We start from the raw sequence: 17423 nt of genomic DNA, 5'->3' as shown, positions 1-17423 counted from the left end.
TCTTCTCTCTAGCTAAGATTTTTAACTTCCTTGTCCTCAAACATGTGGTTGGTGTCTTTCAGGTGGAGATGAACTGCAGACTGAGGTCCACTGGCGCATGGATCCATAGATGCGTGGGGGATGCCACTCCATGCATCTATGGACTGCCCAAAATCCACAAACAGGATGTGCCACTCAGGCCTATTGTATGTAGCACAGATTCCATCACATACAATTTGGCCAAGCACCTCAAGTGGATTTTGGCTCCTCTAGTGGGTAACTCAGACCACCATGTGGAGAACACACAAGATTTTGTGAACAAGATCTTGGAGATCTGTCTTAACACCACGTATTTCCTGTTTAGGGGGAATTACTACAGGCAGATCCATGGTTGTGCGATAGGGTCTCCGGTATCCCCCATTGTGGCCAATCTGTACATGGAGCGAGTGGAGAAGACAGCCTTGACGTCTTTCATGGGCATCTCTCCCAGTCACTGGTTCAGATATGTCGATGACATATGGGTTAAAAATCAAGCAACAGGAGGTCGAGGACTTTACAGAACACATCAACTCAGTGGATTCCAATATCAAGTTCACACGTGAGGATGCCAGAAACAACCATTTAGCCTTCTTGGACTGTGATGTTACGATTGGAGAGAACAGGCAGCTCCAGACAGAGGTTTACAGAAAACCCACTCACACTGACCAATATCTGCTATTTGGCTCAAACCACCCCCTTGAACACAAGCTCGGGGTGATTAGGATGCTTCAACACAGAGCCCTACAGGTGCCCACAACTGTAGATGGAAGGGCTAAAGAACAACAACTTGTACGGAAAGCCCTCACAGTATGTGGGTACCCACGATGGTCCCTGGACAAAGTGCAGAAGTCCCAGAAAACAAAGAGACCAGATAGACAGGAGACGGAGACAAGAAGAAGAGGAGTATCTCTCCCTTATTTAGCAGGAGTAGGGGACAAACTACAGAGGATCTTCAGACAGCACAAAATCCCAGTTTACTTTAAACTGGTTATAGTAGAGAAGCTTGAATCTTCGACTGGACTGGGTTGCTTGACGTGAGGACGTTTCGCTTCAAATCGCAGAAGCTTCCTCAGCTAAAATTCTTGCTCTGGAAGTCTGACTTCTGTCTGACTCTTGTAGAGAAGAATAAAACAGAAGCCAACAAAAGCTGGAGTTTTAAACCTAACCAGACCCCTCCTACTGAGAGGCAGACTGCTATAGGCTAATGACTAAACAATAGCTCTAATTAGCAACTATTGTGCTCTAGTTAGCACACCTAATGACAGGACAGCTGTCCCTCTAATGATGGGATGGATGCCTTTCTGATGGCTCCCTTGATGACATGAATGACTCATTACCATGAACAAAAGACTGAAACTCCTTTGACCTGAGTACCCCATTGTAAACAGGGGATAAAGTGTGTCTCAGACCCCCTCCCCGGTTAAGGCTGGTTTCAAACGTTTCACAATGAATGCCTCCTTGACCCCTCTCTCAAACCATTTCTTCTCTCTGGCTAATATTTTAACTTCCTTGTCCTCAAACGTGTGGTTACTCTCTTTAAGGTGGAGATGAACCACAGACTGAGGTCCACTGGCGCCCTCTCTGTGGTGCTGGTATAGCCTTTTGTGTAAAGGTTGCTTCGTTTCACCTATGTAGTGTTTGTTACAGTTTTCCTGACATCTGACAGAATACACTACATTGCTCTGTAACTAGGGATCCTGTCCTTAGGGTGTACTAATTTCTGTCTCAAGGTGTTAACCAGTTTAAAGTAAACTGGGATTTTGTGCTGTCTGAAGATCTTCTGTAGTTTTTCCCCTACTCCTGCTAAATAAGGGAGAGACACTCTTCTTCTTGTCTCTAAACTGGTTAACACCTTGAGACAGAAATTAGTTCACCCTAAGGACAGGATCCCTAGTTACAAACAGAGCAATGTAGTGTATTCTATCAGATGTCAGGAAAACTAATGAACACTACATAGGTGAGACTAAGCAAACTTTACACAAAAGGCTATACCAGCACCGCAGAGAGGGCACCAGTGGACCTCAGTCTCCAGTTCATCTCCACCTGAAAGATACTAACCACACGTTTGAGGACAAGGAAGTTAAAAATCTTAGCCAGAGAGAAGAAATGGTTTGAGAGAAGTGTCAAGGAAGCATTCTTTGTAAAACAGTTGAAACCCAGCCTTAACCGGGGAGGGGGTCTCAGATACGCTTTGTCCCCTGTTTACAATGGGGTACTCAGGTCAAAGCAGTTTCAGTCTTTTGTTCATGGTAATGAGTCATTCACATCATCAGTAGAGTCGTCAAGGGAGCCATCAGGAGAGGCTTCCGTCCCATCATTAGGAGGGACAGCTGCCCTGTGATTAGGAGGGTGCTAACTAGAGCACAATAGATGCTAATTAGAGCTATTGTTTAGTCACCAGCCTGCAGCAGTCGGTCTCTTGGTAGGAGGGGTCTGGTTAGGTTAAAAAAAACTCCAGCTTTTGTTGGCTTCTGTTTTATTCTTCTCTACAAGAGTCAAGACGGAAGTCAAACTACCAGAGCAAGAATTTTAGCTGAGGAAGCTTCTGTGATGTGAAGCGAAACGTCCTTATGTCAAGCAACCCAGTCCAGTCGAAGATTCAAGCTTCTCTACTATGGAAACCATCTGGACAACAGAGCCTAAACGGAAATACAGATCAGTGGTTTCTGCCACTAGTCTTCCATGCTTTGGCCCAATGCATTGTTCCTATTGGACAGCGCGAAGGTACGTCACAAGCAGCAATGCGCGCTCGCGTCAGAAGCGTCGGATTAGCTCGGCTTTTGATGTGACGCTTCCGACGTGTTCAGTGTGAAAGGCCCATAAGTCTGGACTTGAAAGTCTCCACACAATCTGACTGTTTTATTGATGCAGAGAGATCATTCCACAGAACAGGGGCACGAAAACAGAAAGCTCTGTGACCCGCAGACTTCTTATTCACCCTCGGGACACAAAGTAGTCCTGCACCCTGAGAACGCAAAGCCCGGGCCGGTACGTAAGGCTTAATTAGGTCAGCTAAGTAGGGAGGTGTCAGTCCATGAATCATTTTATAGACGAGTAGCAGAACCTTAAAAACTGATCTCACTAATTGCTCCGCTAAGCTAATGGATTCCACATCCACATTTGTCATAAGCCTTGCAGGGTCTCTAATTACCTGCTCCATGGCCTGCTGTAAATTCCTAATGTTGCTCTCCCTGCAGAGCTCTATGTTCGCAGACAAGAAATCAGAACAACTCTGCATTGTCTTTTCAACACAACTAGTGTTGGAGGTGATGGCGCCGACAAGGGCGGTTGCCTATCCTGACCTCTGTTCGTGTAGTTGTTTTCTAGTGTGTTTATCATGTTTTTTGTTTAAAGTCTGTTCAGATTGAAGGTTAGAGGTAGTGTTACTCTACAAAACAGTGAGAACGACTGATCAAGTATGATGTCAATCATGCAAGGGCACTCCCAGTAATCCCAAAATGATTTTCCAGCCTATCAAGTACAATATGATGATCCACTGTATCAAATGCAGCACTGAGCTCTAACAGCAACAGAACCGTAGTTGTGTCCAAATGCATTCTAAGCAGAAGATCATTCACCACTTTAGTGAGAGCCGTCTCTGTGGAATGATATTTTCTAAAAGCAGACTGTAGTGGCTCAAAGAGATTATCCTCAGTAAGATAGTCTACGAGCTGCTGTGACACCACTTTTTCCAGAATTTTAGAGAAAAATGATAGATTTGATATCGGCCGATAGTTTGTCAATACACTAGGGTCAAGATTAGGTTTCTTAAGTAATGGTTTAAACACTGCAGATTTGAAACATTTAGGAACAGATCCAGAAGTTAAGCAATGATTAATAATTTCCAGCACAGTCAGCCCAAGAGTGGGCCATAGGTCCTTAAACAGTTTTGTAGGATCAAATAGACAGGTTGTGCTTTTTGTTGACATTACGAGTTTTGTCAGCATGCCTAGTCAGATACTGTCAAATTCTGTAAATCTAGGTAATACCTCAATAGTGGCGCCCACATCAATAGCAGGGTGTAGTGGCTGGGTTAAGGCAATCTGGGATATGTTTAACCTGATGTCTTTTATTTTCTTCCCAAAGTAATACAAGAAATCTTGTGCTGTAAAAGGAGAGCGAACTACAGGTGGTTGTCCATAGTCTAAGAAAGCATCACGCCATGCGAGGTGAAATACTTCTAATTTTGAACAACGCCATTTCTGTTCTAGACCTCTTGCTTTATGCTTGAGGTCACGTAGATAATCACTGAGCCATCTTTCTCAATTGCACATCTGCAATTGGCTCTTGCTTGCCTCTACTGGTGGTTGGCTCTCACTGCGGTATTGTATCACTTCCTGTTCCGGAGCACAGCGATGTTTTGCTGCATCTGTTAGCTGTTTAATCTGCGCAGTTAGATTGCTCTAGTTACCTAGATAACGATTTGCTTCACAGTGTAATCTTCACGTGCTTTAACTAAAGCACTCCCTCTGCTGAATCATCTCTAAATTATTTACACATTATTCACTTTGTGTGTTTTTAGGAATCTGCTAGCTTAGCGCAGCTACTAGCTCTTAGCCGGTTTAGCATGGCGGCTTCTCTTGTCTCTCCCGCACTTTTCTGCTCTGGGTGTGAAATGTTTAGTTATTCCTCGGCCTCGTTTAGCAGTAACGGTACTTGTAATAAGTGTAGCTTATTCGTAGCTTTGGAGGCCAGGCTGGGCGAATTGGAGACTTGGCTCCGCACCGTGGAAAATTCTACAGCTAGCCAGGCCCCTGTAGTCGGTGCGGACCAAGGTAGCTTAGCCGCCGTTAGTTTCCCTCTGGCAGATCCCGAGCAGCCGGGAAAGCAGGCCGACTGGGTGACTGAGGAGGAAGCGTAGTCCTAAACAGAAGCCCCATGTACACCGCCAACCCGTTCACATCTCTAACCGTTTCTCCCCACTCTGCGACACACCCGCCGAGGATCAAACTCTGGTTATTGGCGACTGTTTTGAGAAATGTGAAGTTAGCGACACCAGCAACGATAGTCAGTTGTCTTCCGGGGGCCAGAGCAGGCGACATTGAAGGAAATTTGAAACTGCTGGCTAAGGCTAAGCGTAAATTTGGTAAGACTGTAATTCACGTCGGCAGTAATGACACCCGGTTACGCCAATCGGAGGTCACTAAAATTAACATTGAATCGGTGTGTAATTTTGCAAAAACAATGTCGGACTCTGTAGTTTTCTCTGGGCCCCTCCCCAATCAGACCGGGAGTGACATGTTTAGCCGCATGTTCTCCTTGAATTGCTGGCTGTCTGAGTGGTGTCCAAAAAATGAGGTGGGCTTCATAGATAATTGGCAAAGCTTCTGGGGAAAACCTGGTCTTGTTAGGAGAGACCAGGCATCCATCCCACTTTGGATGGAGCAGCTCTCATTTCTAGAAATCTGGCCAATTTTCTTAAATCCTCCAAACCGTGACTATCCAGGGTTGGGACCAGGAAGCAGAGTTGTAGTCATACACACCTCTCTGCAGCTTCTCTCCCCCTGCCATCCCCTCATTACCCCATCCCCGTAGAGACGGTGCCTGCTCCCAGACTACCAATAACCAGCAAAAATCTATTTAAGCATACAAATTCAAAGAGAAAAAATAATATAGCACCTTCAACTGCACCACAGACTAAAACAGTTAAATGTGGTCTATTAAACATTAGGTCTCTCTCTTCTAAGTCCCTGTTAGTAAATGATATAATAATTGATCAACATATTGATTTATTCTGCCTTACAGAAACCTGGTTACAGCAGGATGAATATGTTAGTTTAAATGAGTCAACACCCCCGAGTCACACTAACTGCCAGAATGCTCGTAGCACGGGCCGGGGTGGAGGATTAGCAGCAATCTTCCATTCCAGCTTATTAATTAATCAAAAACCCAGACAGAGCTTTAATTCATTTGAAAGCTTGACTCTTAGTCTTGTCCATCCAAATTGGAAGTCCCAAAAAACAGTTTTATTTGTTATTATCTATCGTCCTCCTGGTCGTTACTGTGAGTTTCTCTGTGAATTTTCAGACCTTTTGTCTGACTTAGTGCTTAGCTCAGATAAGATAATTATAGTGGGTGATTTTAACATCCGCACAGATGCTGAGAATGACAGCCTCAACACTGCATTTAATCTATTATTAGACTCAATTGGCTTTGCTCAAAATGTAAATGAGTCCACCCACCACTTTAATCATATCTTAGATCTTGTTCTGACTTATGGTATGGAAATTGAAGACTTAACAGTATTCCCTGAAAACTCCCTTCTGTCTGATCATTTCTTAATAACATTTACATTTACTCTGATGGACTACCCAGCAGTGGGGAATAAGTTTCATTACACTAGAAGTCTTTCAGAAAGCGCTGTAACTAGGTTTAAGGATATGATTCCTTCTTTATGTTCTCTAATGCCATATACCAACACAGTGCAGAGTAGCTACCTAAACTCTAAGTGAGAGTGTATCTCGTCAATAGTTTTACATCCTCATTGAAGACAACTTTGGATGCTGTAGGTCCTCTGAAAAAGAGAGCTTTAAATCATAAGTGCCTGACTCCGTGGTATAACTCACAAACTCGCAGTTTAAAGCAGATAACCCGTAAGTTGGAGAGGAAATGGCGTCTCACTAATTTAGAAGATCTTCACTTAGCCTGGAAAAAGAGTCTGTTGCTCTATAAAAAAAAAAGCCCTCCGTAAAGCTAGAACATCTTTCTACTCATCACTAATTGAAGAAAATAAGAACAACCCCAGGTTTCTTTTCAGCATTGTAGCCAGGCTGACAAAGAGAGCTCTATTGAGCCGAGTATTCCTTTAACTAGTAATGACTTCATGACTTTCTTTGCTAATAAAATTTTAACCATTAGAGAAAAAATTACTCATAACCATCTCAAAGATGTATCGTTATCTTTGGCTGCTTTCAGTGATGCCGGTATTTGGTTAGACTCTCTCTCCGATTGTTCTGTCTGAGTTATTTTCATTAGTTACTTCATCCAAACCATCAACATGTTTATTAGACCCCATTCCTACCAGGCTGCTCAAGGAAGCCCTACCATTATTTAATGCTTCGATCTTAAATATGATCAATCTATCTTTGTTAGTTGGCTATGTACCACAGGCTTTTAAGGTGGCAGTAATTAAACCATTACTTAAAAAGCCATCACTTGACCCAGCTATCTTAGCTAATTATAGGCCAATCTCCAACCTTCCTTTTCTCTCAAAAATTCTTGAAAGGGTAGTTGTAAAACAGCTAACTGATCATCTGCAGAGGAATGGTCTATTTGAAGAGTTTCAGTCAGGTTTTAGAATTCATCATAGTACAGAAACAGCATTAGTGAAGGTTACAAATGATCTTCTTATGGCCTCGGACAGTGGACTCATCTCTGTGCTTGTTCTGTTAGACCTCAGTGCTGCTTTTGATACTGTTGACCATAAAATTTTATTACAGAGATTAGAGCATGCCATAGGTATTAAAGGCACTGCGCTGCGGTGGTTTGAATCATATTTGTCTAATAGATTACAATTTGTTAATGTAAATGGGGAATCTTCTTCACAGACTAAAGTTAATTATGGAGTTCCACAAGGTTCTGTGCTAGGACCAATTTTATTCACTTTATACATGCTTCCGTTAGGCAGTATTATTAGACGGCATTGCTTAAATTTTCATTGTTACGCAGATGATACCCAGCTTTATCTATCCATGAAGCCAGAGGACACACACCAATTAGCTAAACTGCAGGATTGTCTTACAGACATAAAGACATGGATGACCTCTAATTTCCTGCTGAAAAACTAATTCATGCATTTATTTCCTCTAGGCTGGACTATTGTATTTCATTATTATCAGGTTGTCCTAAAAGTTCCCTGAAAAGCCTTCAGTTAATTCAAAATGCTGCAGCTAGAGTACTAACGGGGAGTAGAAGGAGAGAGCATATCTCACCTATATTGGCCTCTCTTCATTGGCTTCCTGTTAATTCTAGAATAGAATTTTAAATTCTTCTTCTTACTTATAAGGTTTTGAATAATCAGGTCCCATCTTATCTTAGGGACCTCATAGTACCATATCACCCCAATAGAGCGCTTCGCTCTCAGACTGCAGGCTTACTTGTAGTTCCTAGGGTTTGTAAGAGTAGAATGGGAGGCAGAGCCTTCAGCTTTCAGGCTCCTCTCCTGTGGAACCAGCTCCCAATTCAGATCAGGGAGACAGACACCCTCTCTACTTTTAAGATTAGGCTTAAAACTTTCCTTTTTGCTAAAGCTTATAGTTAGGGCTGGATCAGGTGACCCTGAACCATCCCTTAGTTATGCTGCTATAGACTTAGACTGCTGGGGGGTTCCCATGATGCACTGAGTGTTTCTTTCTCTTTTTGCTCTGTATGCACCACTCTGCATTTAATCATTAGTGATTGATCTCTGCTCCCCTCCACAGCATGTCTTTTTCCTGGTTCTCTCCCTCAGCCCCAACCAGTCCCAGCAGAAGACTGCCCCTCCCTGAGCCTGGTTCTGCTGGAGGTTTCTTCCTGTTAAAAGGGAGTTTTTCCTTCCCACTGTAGCCAAGTGCTTGCTCACAGGGGGTCGTTTTGACCGTTGGGGTTTTTACGTAATTATTGTATGGCTTTGCCTTACAATATAAAGCGCCTTGGGGCAACTGTTTGTTGTGATTTAAAATTGATGATGATGATTGAACCAAGGTGACTGTGATTTGGGGGAGTGCGATTTTAACAGGTGGTGCAATAATGTCGAGTGTTGTTTTGAGTACTGAGTTTAAACTATCCACAAGTCTGTCTACTGACTGGGTATTTGTCAAATGTGAATCTAAGACATCAGGCAGTCTAGCTTCGAGTTCAGTCTTAGTTGAGGAGTTGATGCATCGCCGTAAAGATATATAAGGTTGTTGTTCCACTAAACACAGCAGCGAAACTAAATTTCACTGATTAACATCACTTTGAACAGGTGGGATGAATGAAATCACCTGCTGCACCCTCTTGGCCCTTTCTGGAATAGTTTGGAAACAACCTGACCAATGCTGACAGCAAGCACACAGGTGACAGTGGCAAGAAAAAAAAAAAAAAAAAAAAACTCCCTATGATAATTTGACGAAGATAAAGAATTAGAACTCTAAATTGTTCTCCAAAGGTTTTGAATGTAACCAAATCGGGGAGGCTGCCTGTGGGGCTCATGTCTCTGGCCTGTTGATTCTGTTATGGGTGTGTGTTCAAACACACTCAAAATTGACCCCAAAATGCAAAGAGACAAACACAAAAGGTCGATGCAGAAGCCAAAGTGATTTATTTTCCCAAAACAATATCTCACGGTGCAAACAAGCGTTCAAAAATGCGCTGCAAGACAACTCTCCTGCTTCCGCCGCATGAAGTCCCGTGTCAGTGTTGGGAGGAAGGTCCTGTACTACAGGACATGAGGGATGCCAAGATCATCACCCTCTACAAAAATAAAGGAGAGAGAAGTGATTGCAACAACGAAAGAGGCATCCCTATTCTAAGCATTGTTGGCAAAGTTTTTGCTAGAGTCATACTGACGCACCTACAGAAGCTGGCAGAACGGGTCCAACCGGAATCGCAGTGTGGCTTCTGTGCTGAGATGTCAACCAGTGACAGCAGGGGAAGAGAAGCTCATGGCGTCAGCTGCAAGCAAGAGGGCATGCAGAAAGGAAAGAAACAGCACCGTCAGGCCAGAGACCATCTACAGATGCGACAGCGACTGTCACTTCTGCATCGGACTACAGAGACACAAACATCACCGCAAACACAATGACAACTAGGGTGCATTTCCATGGCCAGCCAAGACCGACGGAGACCTACTTACTTATATCCAACGGTGCAAACAAGAATTCAAAAATGAGTCCAACAAAAGGCTGAGGGAGCAAAGTCCAAAAAACAGAAACACTCTACAAGAACCACCACCAGCAAACAAACAGTCATTCTGGATCAGGACAAAATACGGAGAGGAACAGAACCAAGGAGAGCTGGAACCACAGTGAACCTACAGACACTGACCTGAAGACAGGTGAGGACTTAAATACAAACAGGTGAGTCTAATTAGGGGAAGGACGAGGAGCCAGTAGAGGAACTGATTGAATAAAATGGAGGACAAACGTATGAAAGGTCAAATGACACCATACAAATAAAAGGTGAACAGAAACTAAGACATCTGCAGGTGAGTAGAACATCATAAAGATAATGAATGCAAACTACAACAGGTGAAGTAACAAAACCAAGACAAAACTCAGAGTAAATCAGGTGCCAGAGTGAGAGAACAAACATAACAATAGCAGGAGGTGATCAGAACATAAAGACAAGAAGAACTAAAGCAGAAAACCAAAGTGGGACTCAAACATGAGAAGGAGTGCAACAGGAAGACATAAAACAGACAGGTGAGTATGCAGGGGTGGAACACGGGGGACCCCGATCAGACAAGTATCAATGAACCCACACAGAAAATAACACTAAAAGACAACACGAACAAATAGTGAAAATAATAATATTAACAGAATACATAGAGCACAAAATAACAGCTAAAAGTGCACAGACAAGCACACCCACAACAGATGTTTTGGATCAGAGTCAGACTGTAGTCTGGGGTCTTTTGATGTCAAATTCAGGGCCACTTCTAAAATATTACAAATAATTTTTAAAGAATGACTGTTTGTGTAAATTGTTTTTTTTTGGGGGGGGAGCACTCAGTGTCTTGCCTGGGGGGTAATTCGGTGTAGAACCGCCACTGTGCTTGACCCAAAATATATAAAAAAAACCAAGCAGCAAATGTCAGCTCTCCCCAGTTTCTCTGTGATTGAAGCCACACACAGGCCACTCTGCTATTCAAACATAGTTGGAGTAAATTCATGTTTTCTCTAAAAATTCTACTCACAACACCCCATAATGACATGAAAGGTAGTTTTTTGCAACATAATTAAAAATAATGAAAAAACCTAATAAGTCACTTGTCCATAAATATTCACAGCCTTTGCTCAATACTTTGTTGATGCACCTTTGGCAGCAATTCCAGCCTCAAGTCTTCTTGAATATGATGTCACAAGCTTGGTGCACCTATCTTTGGGCAGTTTGGTCCATTCCTCTTTGCAGCACCTGTCAAGCTCCATCAGGTTGGACGGAGATATTTATTGTATTTGGAGTCGAGCTCATCGTCTGAACCCAACATCTAATGATAAGTTGAGATAGGAATTTTTCTGAAAGGTCTCATATGAACAGCAAGTCAATGAAGTGAAACTAAAATTGAACTAATGTGGTTGGAACTTGAACAGCAGCATCTTGAACCAAATTAAGAAGAATTCTGATACTTGTGTGCAGCAAGTCAGAAAATAAAAAACTAGAATAATCAATTCAAAATCAATAAAAAAGTGTGAACCAGTGTTTGTGCATCAGCCAGGGACAGAACACTTCAAAGCTTCATGATATCCAGCATGTGAGAAAAGGATCCATGTGATCTGTGTATCATATTTAAGTTGAGTATTTAATTAAATCCTAAATTTATTTAAATACCTCAGAGGGGCACCACTGGCTCCAAAAGTGAGAAGTTATCCAAACTGATCAGTCTGAATCAGAAAGTCAGTCAGAAGTTCTGAATACACACAAATCTAAGGAGCCTTTGATATGAGACAGTGGAGTCGCACCAATATGAAGGACGCAGCCTCTGTCTGCTTTAAACACATCAGGCCCCTCCCACCAGCACGCCCACAAATAGACCAATAGAGACAGAGAGCCAACATGAGTGACAGCGAGTCACCTGAAGGTTTCCTCCAACAAGACTTTTTGACAAAGCGCTTGCTGGGCGGAGTCAGTGACTGATGAATGTGAGTCTGGGGCCCCGCCCACAAAGGCTGAAGTCAACAATGCTGATATTTGTGTGTGCAGCTGAGAAACGTTTGACTGACTTTGAGTGTGCAGTGGAAGAAGATCAGCTGATGTTTCCTTTGGTCTTGAAGTCCTCCACAAACAAACATGTCACTTTACTGCTTTCTGCTCTTTTCTCACTTTATAGGTCAGTTTGACACATTGAAGCTGCTGCAGGTCAACTGATAAAGTCTGACCCTCATCTGTCCGTCACCTCGTCCTGCTCAAACTCCACACCTTCTGACTGCAGCCGCACTTTGAACACTTTCAGTCTGACGCCTTCATTTGGATCCTTTTTCCAGGTGGAGCAGCCGGAGACAAAATCTCTCCTGAAGCAGCTGAAGTCAGTGGAAGAGAAGAAGAATCTGTCAGACTCAAATGTGTCTACGAGACAGACAGCGAGCACGTTGGTCTCCACTGGTACGAGCATCATTCTAACCAGGCGCCTCAGTTTATCCTCTGGAAAGGAGCGAGGTCACGGAGCCACGGTCAATACATTCCTGATCATCGATATCGATCCCAAACATGGAGGACTTCAGCTGAAGTGACCATCAGAGATGTAACGGGGGCAGACTCAGCGCTCTACTACTGTGCTCTGGAAACACAGTGAGACAAAGTGTTGAAGAGGTCATACAAAAAGCTCCACACCGATACGTGACGACTCTCCAAAGAGCAGGAAGTGGTTTTCAAAGTGCAGGATTCTGCACCTTCCTGATTCCAGTCACCGTGGTTACACCTGATCACCAAACACTGTGGGAGGGGCATGAAGGGATGAAAGGAGGAGCCAAAGTGTCAGCCAAGAAAAGACTCAAACTGCACGAGTGCTGTTTCACACCAAAGAGGACTTTGTCTTGAAGATGATGTCAGTGCACTTCACTTTGTTTCTGATCACACTGACAGGTAGGTGACATCATCAATAACCAATAATCACCATGAACATTCATCACCAACAACATCTGGACCATCAAGAGACACTTTTGTGTCCTTCAGGTGTCAGCTGTGAAGAACTCACTGCAGTCCACCATCAAGAGGACACTTTAGAAGGCAGTACTGCTACTCTGGAGTACAAATACCACAAAACTGCTGATGCTGGTGATTATTTCTTCTGGTATCGACAATATCCAGGAAAACCACCAGAGTTCCTCCTGGTCATCTCAGGTTTGAGCAGCACAAGAGCAGCAGAGTCTGTGAAATCAGACAAAAGGTTCTCAACTAAACTGTCTGAAGATAAACGTGGTGTGTATTTGGAGATCAGCAGTACTGCAGTGACAGACTCTGCTGTGTACTACTGTGCTGTGAGGCCCACAGTGACACAAAACACTCAGTCTGTGGACAAAAACCTCACTCAGTGACAAACAGCGCCACCAAGTGGACACACAGCATGAGTTTGAAGTCTTTGGACAAAAGCACTTAAACATTCAACACTAAGAAGATCCAGTTTGCTGTGGTGTACCACAGGGGTCAATCCGAGGGTCTCAGTACAATTTAAATGTTGGCTTTCTGTCACATCATTTGGCAATATTGTTTGTGTATGTCTTGCTAGTGCACTTTTGAGCTCCTTGCACCATATTTCCAATGTGGTTTTAATACTGCAAATGTCAAATGAACTTGAACTTGAACACAACATTCTCCCTTTTGCTGATGACATCCTGTTCTATCTTTCTGTACTGATGGCAGTCGCTCTGTTTTTCCTCACAAACTTTGTGGTCACAGCTGCAGTTCTCCTACCAGAGTTCCACCAATCACACACTTTCTTTCAATAATGACTGTTATTCAGATTCCGAAACTCGAAAACAGTGCTGATTCTCATTGGCTCCAACATTTACACCAAAATAAAATGCTTAACACCGACCGCTAGAGGGAGCCACAGACTGTTTGCCATCAAAGGATGATGTCATGTTGATGGTTCACCAACAGATGATGTAGATGAAGGTCCAGATGGTTCAGAGTCTCAGTGTTCTTCCTCTCTCTCCTCCCCTCTCACTGCAGACATGAAACACTGGCTGACAAACATCCTGATTCTGACTTTCTGGCTCGGTAACTCTTTAAACCTACTGATTCTTCTCCTTTAATCAATCATCTTTATTGATTCATCTTTTCCTCTGCATGTTCTGTTCTTCCACAGGGTGTAAAGGAGAAGACAGAGTGATCCAGCCCACAGCAGATGTCATTGCTGCTGAAGGACACCACGTCACACTTCAATGTTCCTTTGAAACCAGTGATCCAAGTTCTACTTTGTTCTGGTACCAACAAGAACTAAATGGTTCTCCAGAGTTTATGCTGCTACGAGATAAATTTGGAACAATAAGAAATGCTGCAGAGTTCAACAAAGAGAGATTTGATGCTGAAGTCAACAAGACATCAGTTGATCTGAAGATCCAGAAGCTGCAGCTGCGAGACTCTGCTGTGTACTACTGTGCTCTGCAGCCCACAGTGACAGCAAGCAGCAAAAGAGAGGACAAAAACACTACACAACCACCACTAGAGGGAGCCAGTGTGCAAAAACACTACACAATCACCACTAGAGGGAGTCAGTGTGCAAAAACACTACACAACCACCACTAGAGGGAGCCAGTGTGCAAAAACACTACACAATCACCACTAGAGGGAGCCAGTGTGCAAAAACACTACACAATCACCACTAGAGGGAGTCAGTGTGCAAAAACACTACACAACCACCACTAGAGGGAGTCAGTGTGCAAAAACACTACACAATCACCACTAGAGGGAGTCAGTGTGCAAAAACACTACACAACCACTACTAGAGGGAGTCAGTGTGCAAAAACACTACACAATCACCACTAGAGGGAGTCAGTGTGCAAAAACACTACACAACCACCACTAGAGGGAGCAAGTGTGCAAAAACACTACACAATCACCACTAGAGGGAGCCAGTGTGCAAAAACACTACACAATCACCACTAGAGGGAGTCAGTGTGCAAAAACACTACACAATCACCACTAGAGGGAGTCAATCAACTCAACTTCAATCAACTTTTTTCTTATATAGCGCCAAATCACAACAAACAGTTGCCCCAAGGCGCTCCATATTGTAAGGCAAGGCCATACAATAATTATGAAAAACCCCAACGGTCAAAACGACCCCCTATGAGCAAGCACTTGGCAACAGTGGGAAGGAAAAACTCCCTTTTAACAGGAAGAAACCTCCAGCAGAACCAGGCTCAGGGAGGGGCAGTCTTCTGCTGAGACTGGTTGGGGCTGAGGGAGAGAACCAGGAAAAAGACATGCCGAGAAGGGGGGCAGAGATCGATCACTAATGATTAAATGCAGAGTGATGCATACGGAGCAAAAAGAGAAAGAAACAGTGCATCATGGGAACCCCCCCACAATCTACGTCTAAAGCAGCATAACCAAGGGATGGTCCAGGGTCACCCGATCCAGCCCTAACTATAAGCCTTAGCGAAAAGGAAAGTTTTAAGCCTAATCTTAAAAGTAGAGAGGGTATCTGTCTCGCTGATCTGAATTGGGAGCTGGTTCCACAGGAGAGGAGCCTGAAAGCTGAAGGCTCTGCCTCCCATTCTACTCTTACAAACCCTAGGAACTACAAGTAAGCCCGCAGTCTGAGAGCGAAGCGCTCTAATGGGGTAATATGGTACTACGAGGTCCCTAAGATAAGATGGGACCTGATTATTCAAAACCTTATAAGTAAGAAGAAGAATTTTAAATTCTATTCTAGAATTAACAGGAAGCCAATGAAGAGAGGCCAACACGGGTGAGATATGCTCTCTCCTGCTAGTCCCCGTCAGTACTCTAGCTGCAGCATTCTGAACCAACTGAAGGCTTTTTAGGGAACTTTTAGGACAACCTGATAATAATGAATTACAATAGTCCAGCCTAGAGGAAATAAATGCATGAATTACTTTTTCAGCATCACTCTGAGACAAGACCTTTCTGATTTTAGAGATATTGCGTAAATGCAAAAAGGCAGTCCTACATATTTGTTTAATATGCGCTTTGAATGACATATCCTGATCAAAAATGACTCCAAGATTTCTCACAGTATTACTAGAGATCAGGGAAATGCCATCCAGAGTAACGATCTGGTTAGACACCATGCTTCTAAGATTTGTGGGGCCAAGTACAATAACTTCAGTTTTATCTGAGTTTAAAAGCAGGAAATTAGAGGTCATCCATGTCTTTATGTCTGTAAGACAATCCTGCAGTTTAGCTAATTGGTGTGTATCCTCAGGCTTCATGGATAGATAAAGCTGGGTATCATCTGCGTAACAATGAAAATTTAAGCAATACCGTCTAATAATACTGCCTAAGGGAAGCATGTATAAAGTGAATAAAATTGGTCCTAGCACAGAACCTTGTGGAACTCCATAATTAACTTTAGTCTGTGAAGAAGATTCCCGATTTACATGAACAAATTGTAATCTATTAGACAAATATGATTCAAACCACCGCAGCGCAGTGCCTTTAATACCTATGGCATGCTCTAATCTCTGTAATAAAATTTTATGGTCAACAGTATCAAAAGCAGCACTGAGGTCCAACAGAACAAGCACAGAGATAAGTCCACTGTCCGAAGCCATAAGAAGATCATTTGTAACCTTCACTAATGCTGTTTCTGTACTATGATGAATTCTAAAACCTGACTGAAACTCTTCAAATAGACCATTCCTCTGCAGGTGATCAGTTAACTGTTTTACAACTACCCTCTCAAGAATCTTCGAGAGAAAAGGAAGGTTGGAAATTGGCCTATAATTCGCTAAGATAGCTGGATCAAGTGATGGCTTTTTAAGTAATGGTTTAATTACTGCCACCTTAAAAGCCTGTGGTACATAACCAACTAACAAAGATAGATTGATCATATTTAAGATTGAAGCATTAAATAATGGTAGGACTTCCTTGAGCAGCCTGGCAGGAATGGGGTCCAATAAACATGCCGATGGTTTGGACGAAGCAACCAATGAAAATAACTCAGACAGAACAACCGGAGAGAAAGAGTCTAACCAAATACCGGCATCACTGAAAGCAGCCAAAGATAACGATACGTCTTTGGGATGGTTATGAGTATTTTTTTCTCTAATAGTCAAAATTTTGTTAGCAAAGAAAGTCATGAAGTCATTACTAGTTAAAGTTAATGGAATACTCAGCTCAATAGAGCTCTGACTCTTTGTCAGCCTAGCTACAGTGCTGAAAAGAAACCTGAGGTTATTCTTATTTTCTTCAATTAGTGATGAGTAGAAAGATGTCCTAGCTTTACGGAGGGCTTTTTTATAGAGCAACAAACTCTTTTTCCAGGCTAAGTGAAGATCTTCTAAGTTAGTGAGACGCCATTTCCTCTCCAACTTACGGGTTATCTGCTTTAAGCTACGAGTTTGTGAGTTATACCACGGAGTCAGACACTTCTGATTTAAAGCTCTCTTTTTCAGAGGAGCTACAGCATCCAAAGTTGTCTTCAAAGAGGATGTAAAACTATTGACGAGATACTCTAACTCCCTTACAGAGTTTAGGTAGCTACTCTGCTCTGTGTTGGTATATGACATTAGAGAACATAACGAAGGAATCATATCCTT

The 17423-nt window shown here is 42.9% G+C and overlaps 2 gene segments (V, D, J or C); both read left to right on the top strand.

Moving 5' to 3' along the window:
- The first annotated feature begins 11864 nt into the window (after positions 1 to 11864).
- Positions 11865 to 12788, top strand: LOC117521873. The segment is given in 2 exon segments: positions 11865 to 12025; positions 12180 to 12788. Coding segments are annotated over 2 exon segments (348 nt in total).
- Positions 12789 to 12800: 12 nt separating this feature from the next.
- On the top strand, positions 12801 to 13429 carry LOC117521871. The segment is given in 1 exon segment: positions 12801 to 13429. A coding segment is annotated over 1 exon segment (420 nt).
- The last annotated feature ends 3994 nt before the right edge of the window (positions 13430 to 17423 follow it).

This window comes from Thalassophryne amazonica, chromosome 12 (genome assembly GCF_902500255.1).
Source record: "Thalassophryne amazonica chromosome 12, fThaAma1.1, whole genome shotgun sequence".
In the NCBI taxonomy this organism is placed as follows: Eukaryota; Metazoa; Chordata; class Actinopteri; order Batrachoidiformes; family Batrachoididae; genus Thalassophryne; species Thalassophryne amazonica.
The sequence above is the reverse complement of the archived record's forward strand: the minus strand, read 5'-3'. Positions and strand labels throughout refer to the sequence as shown.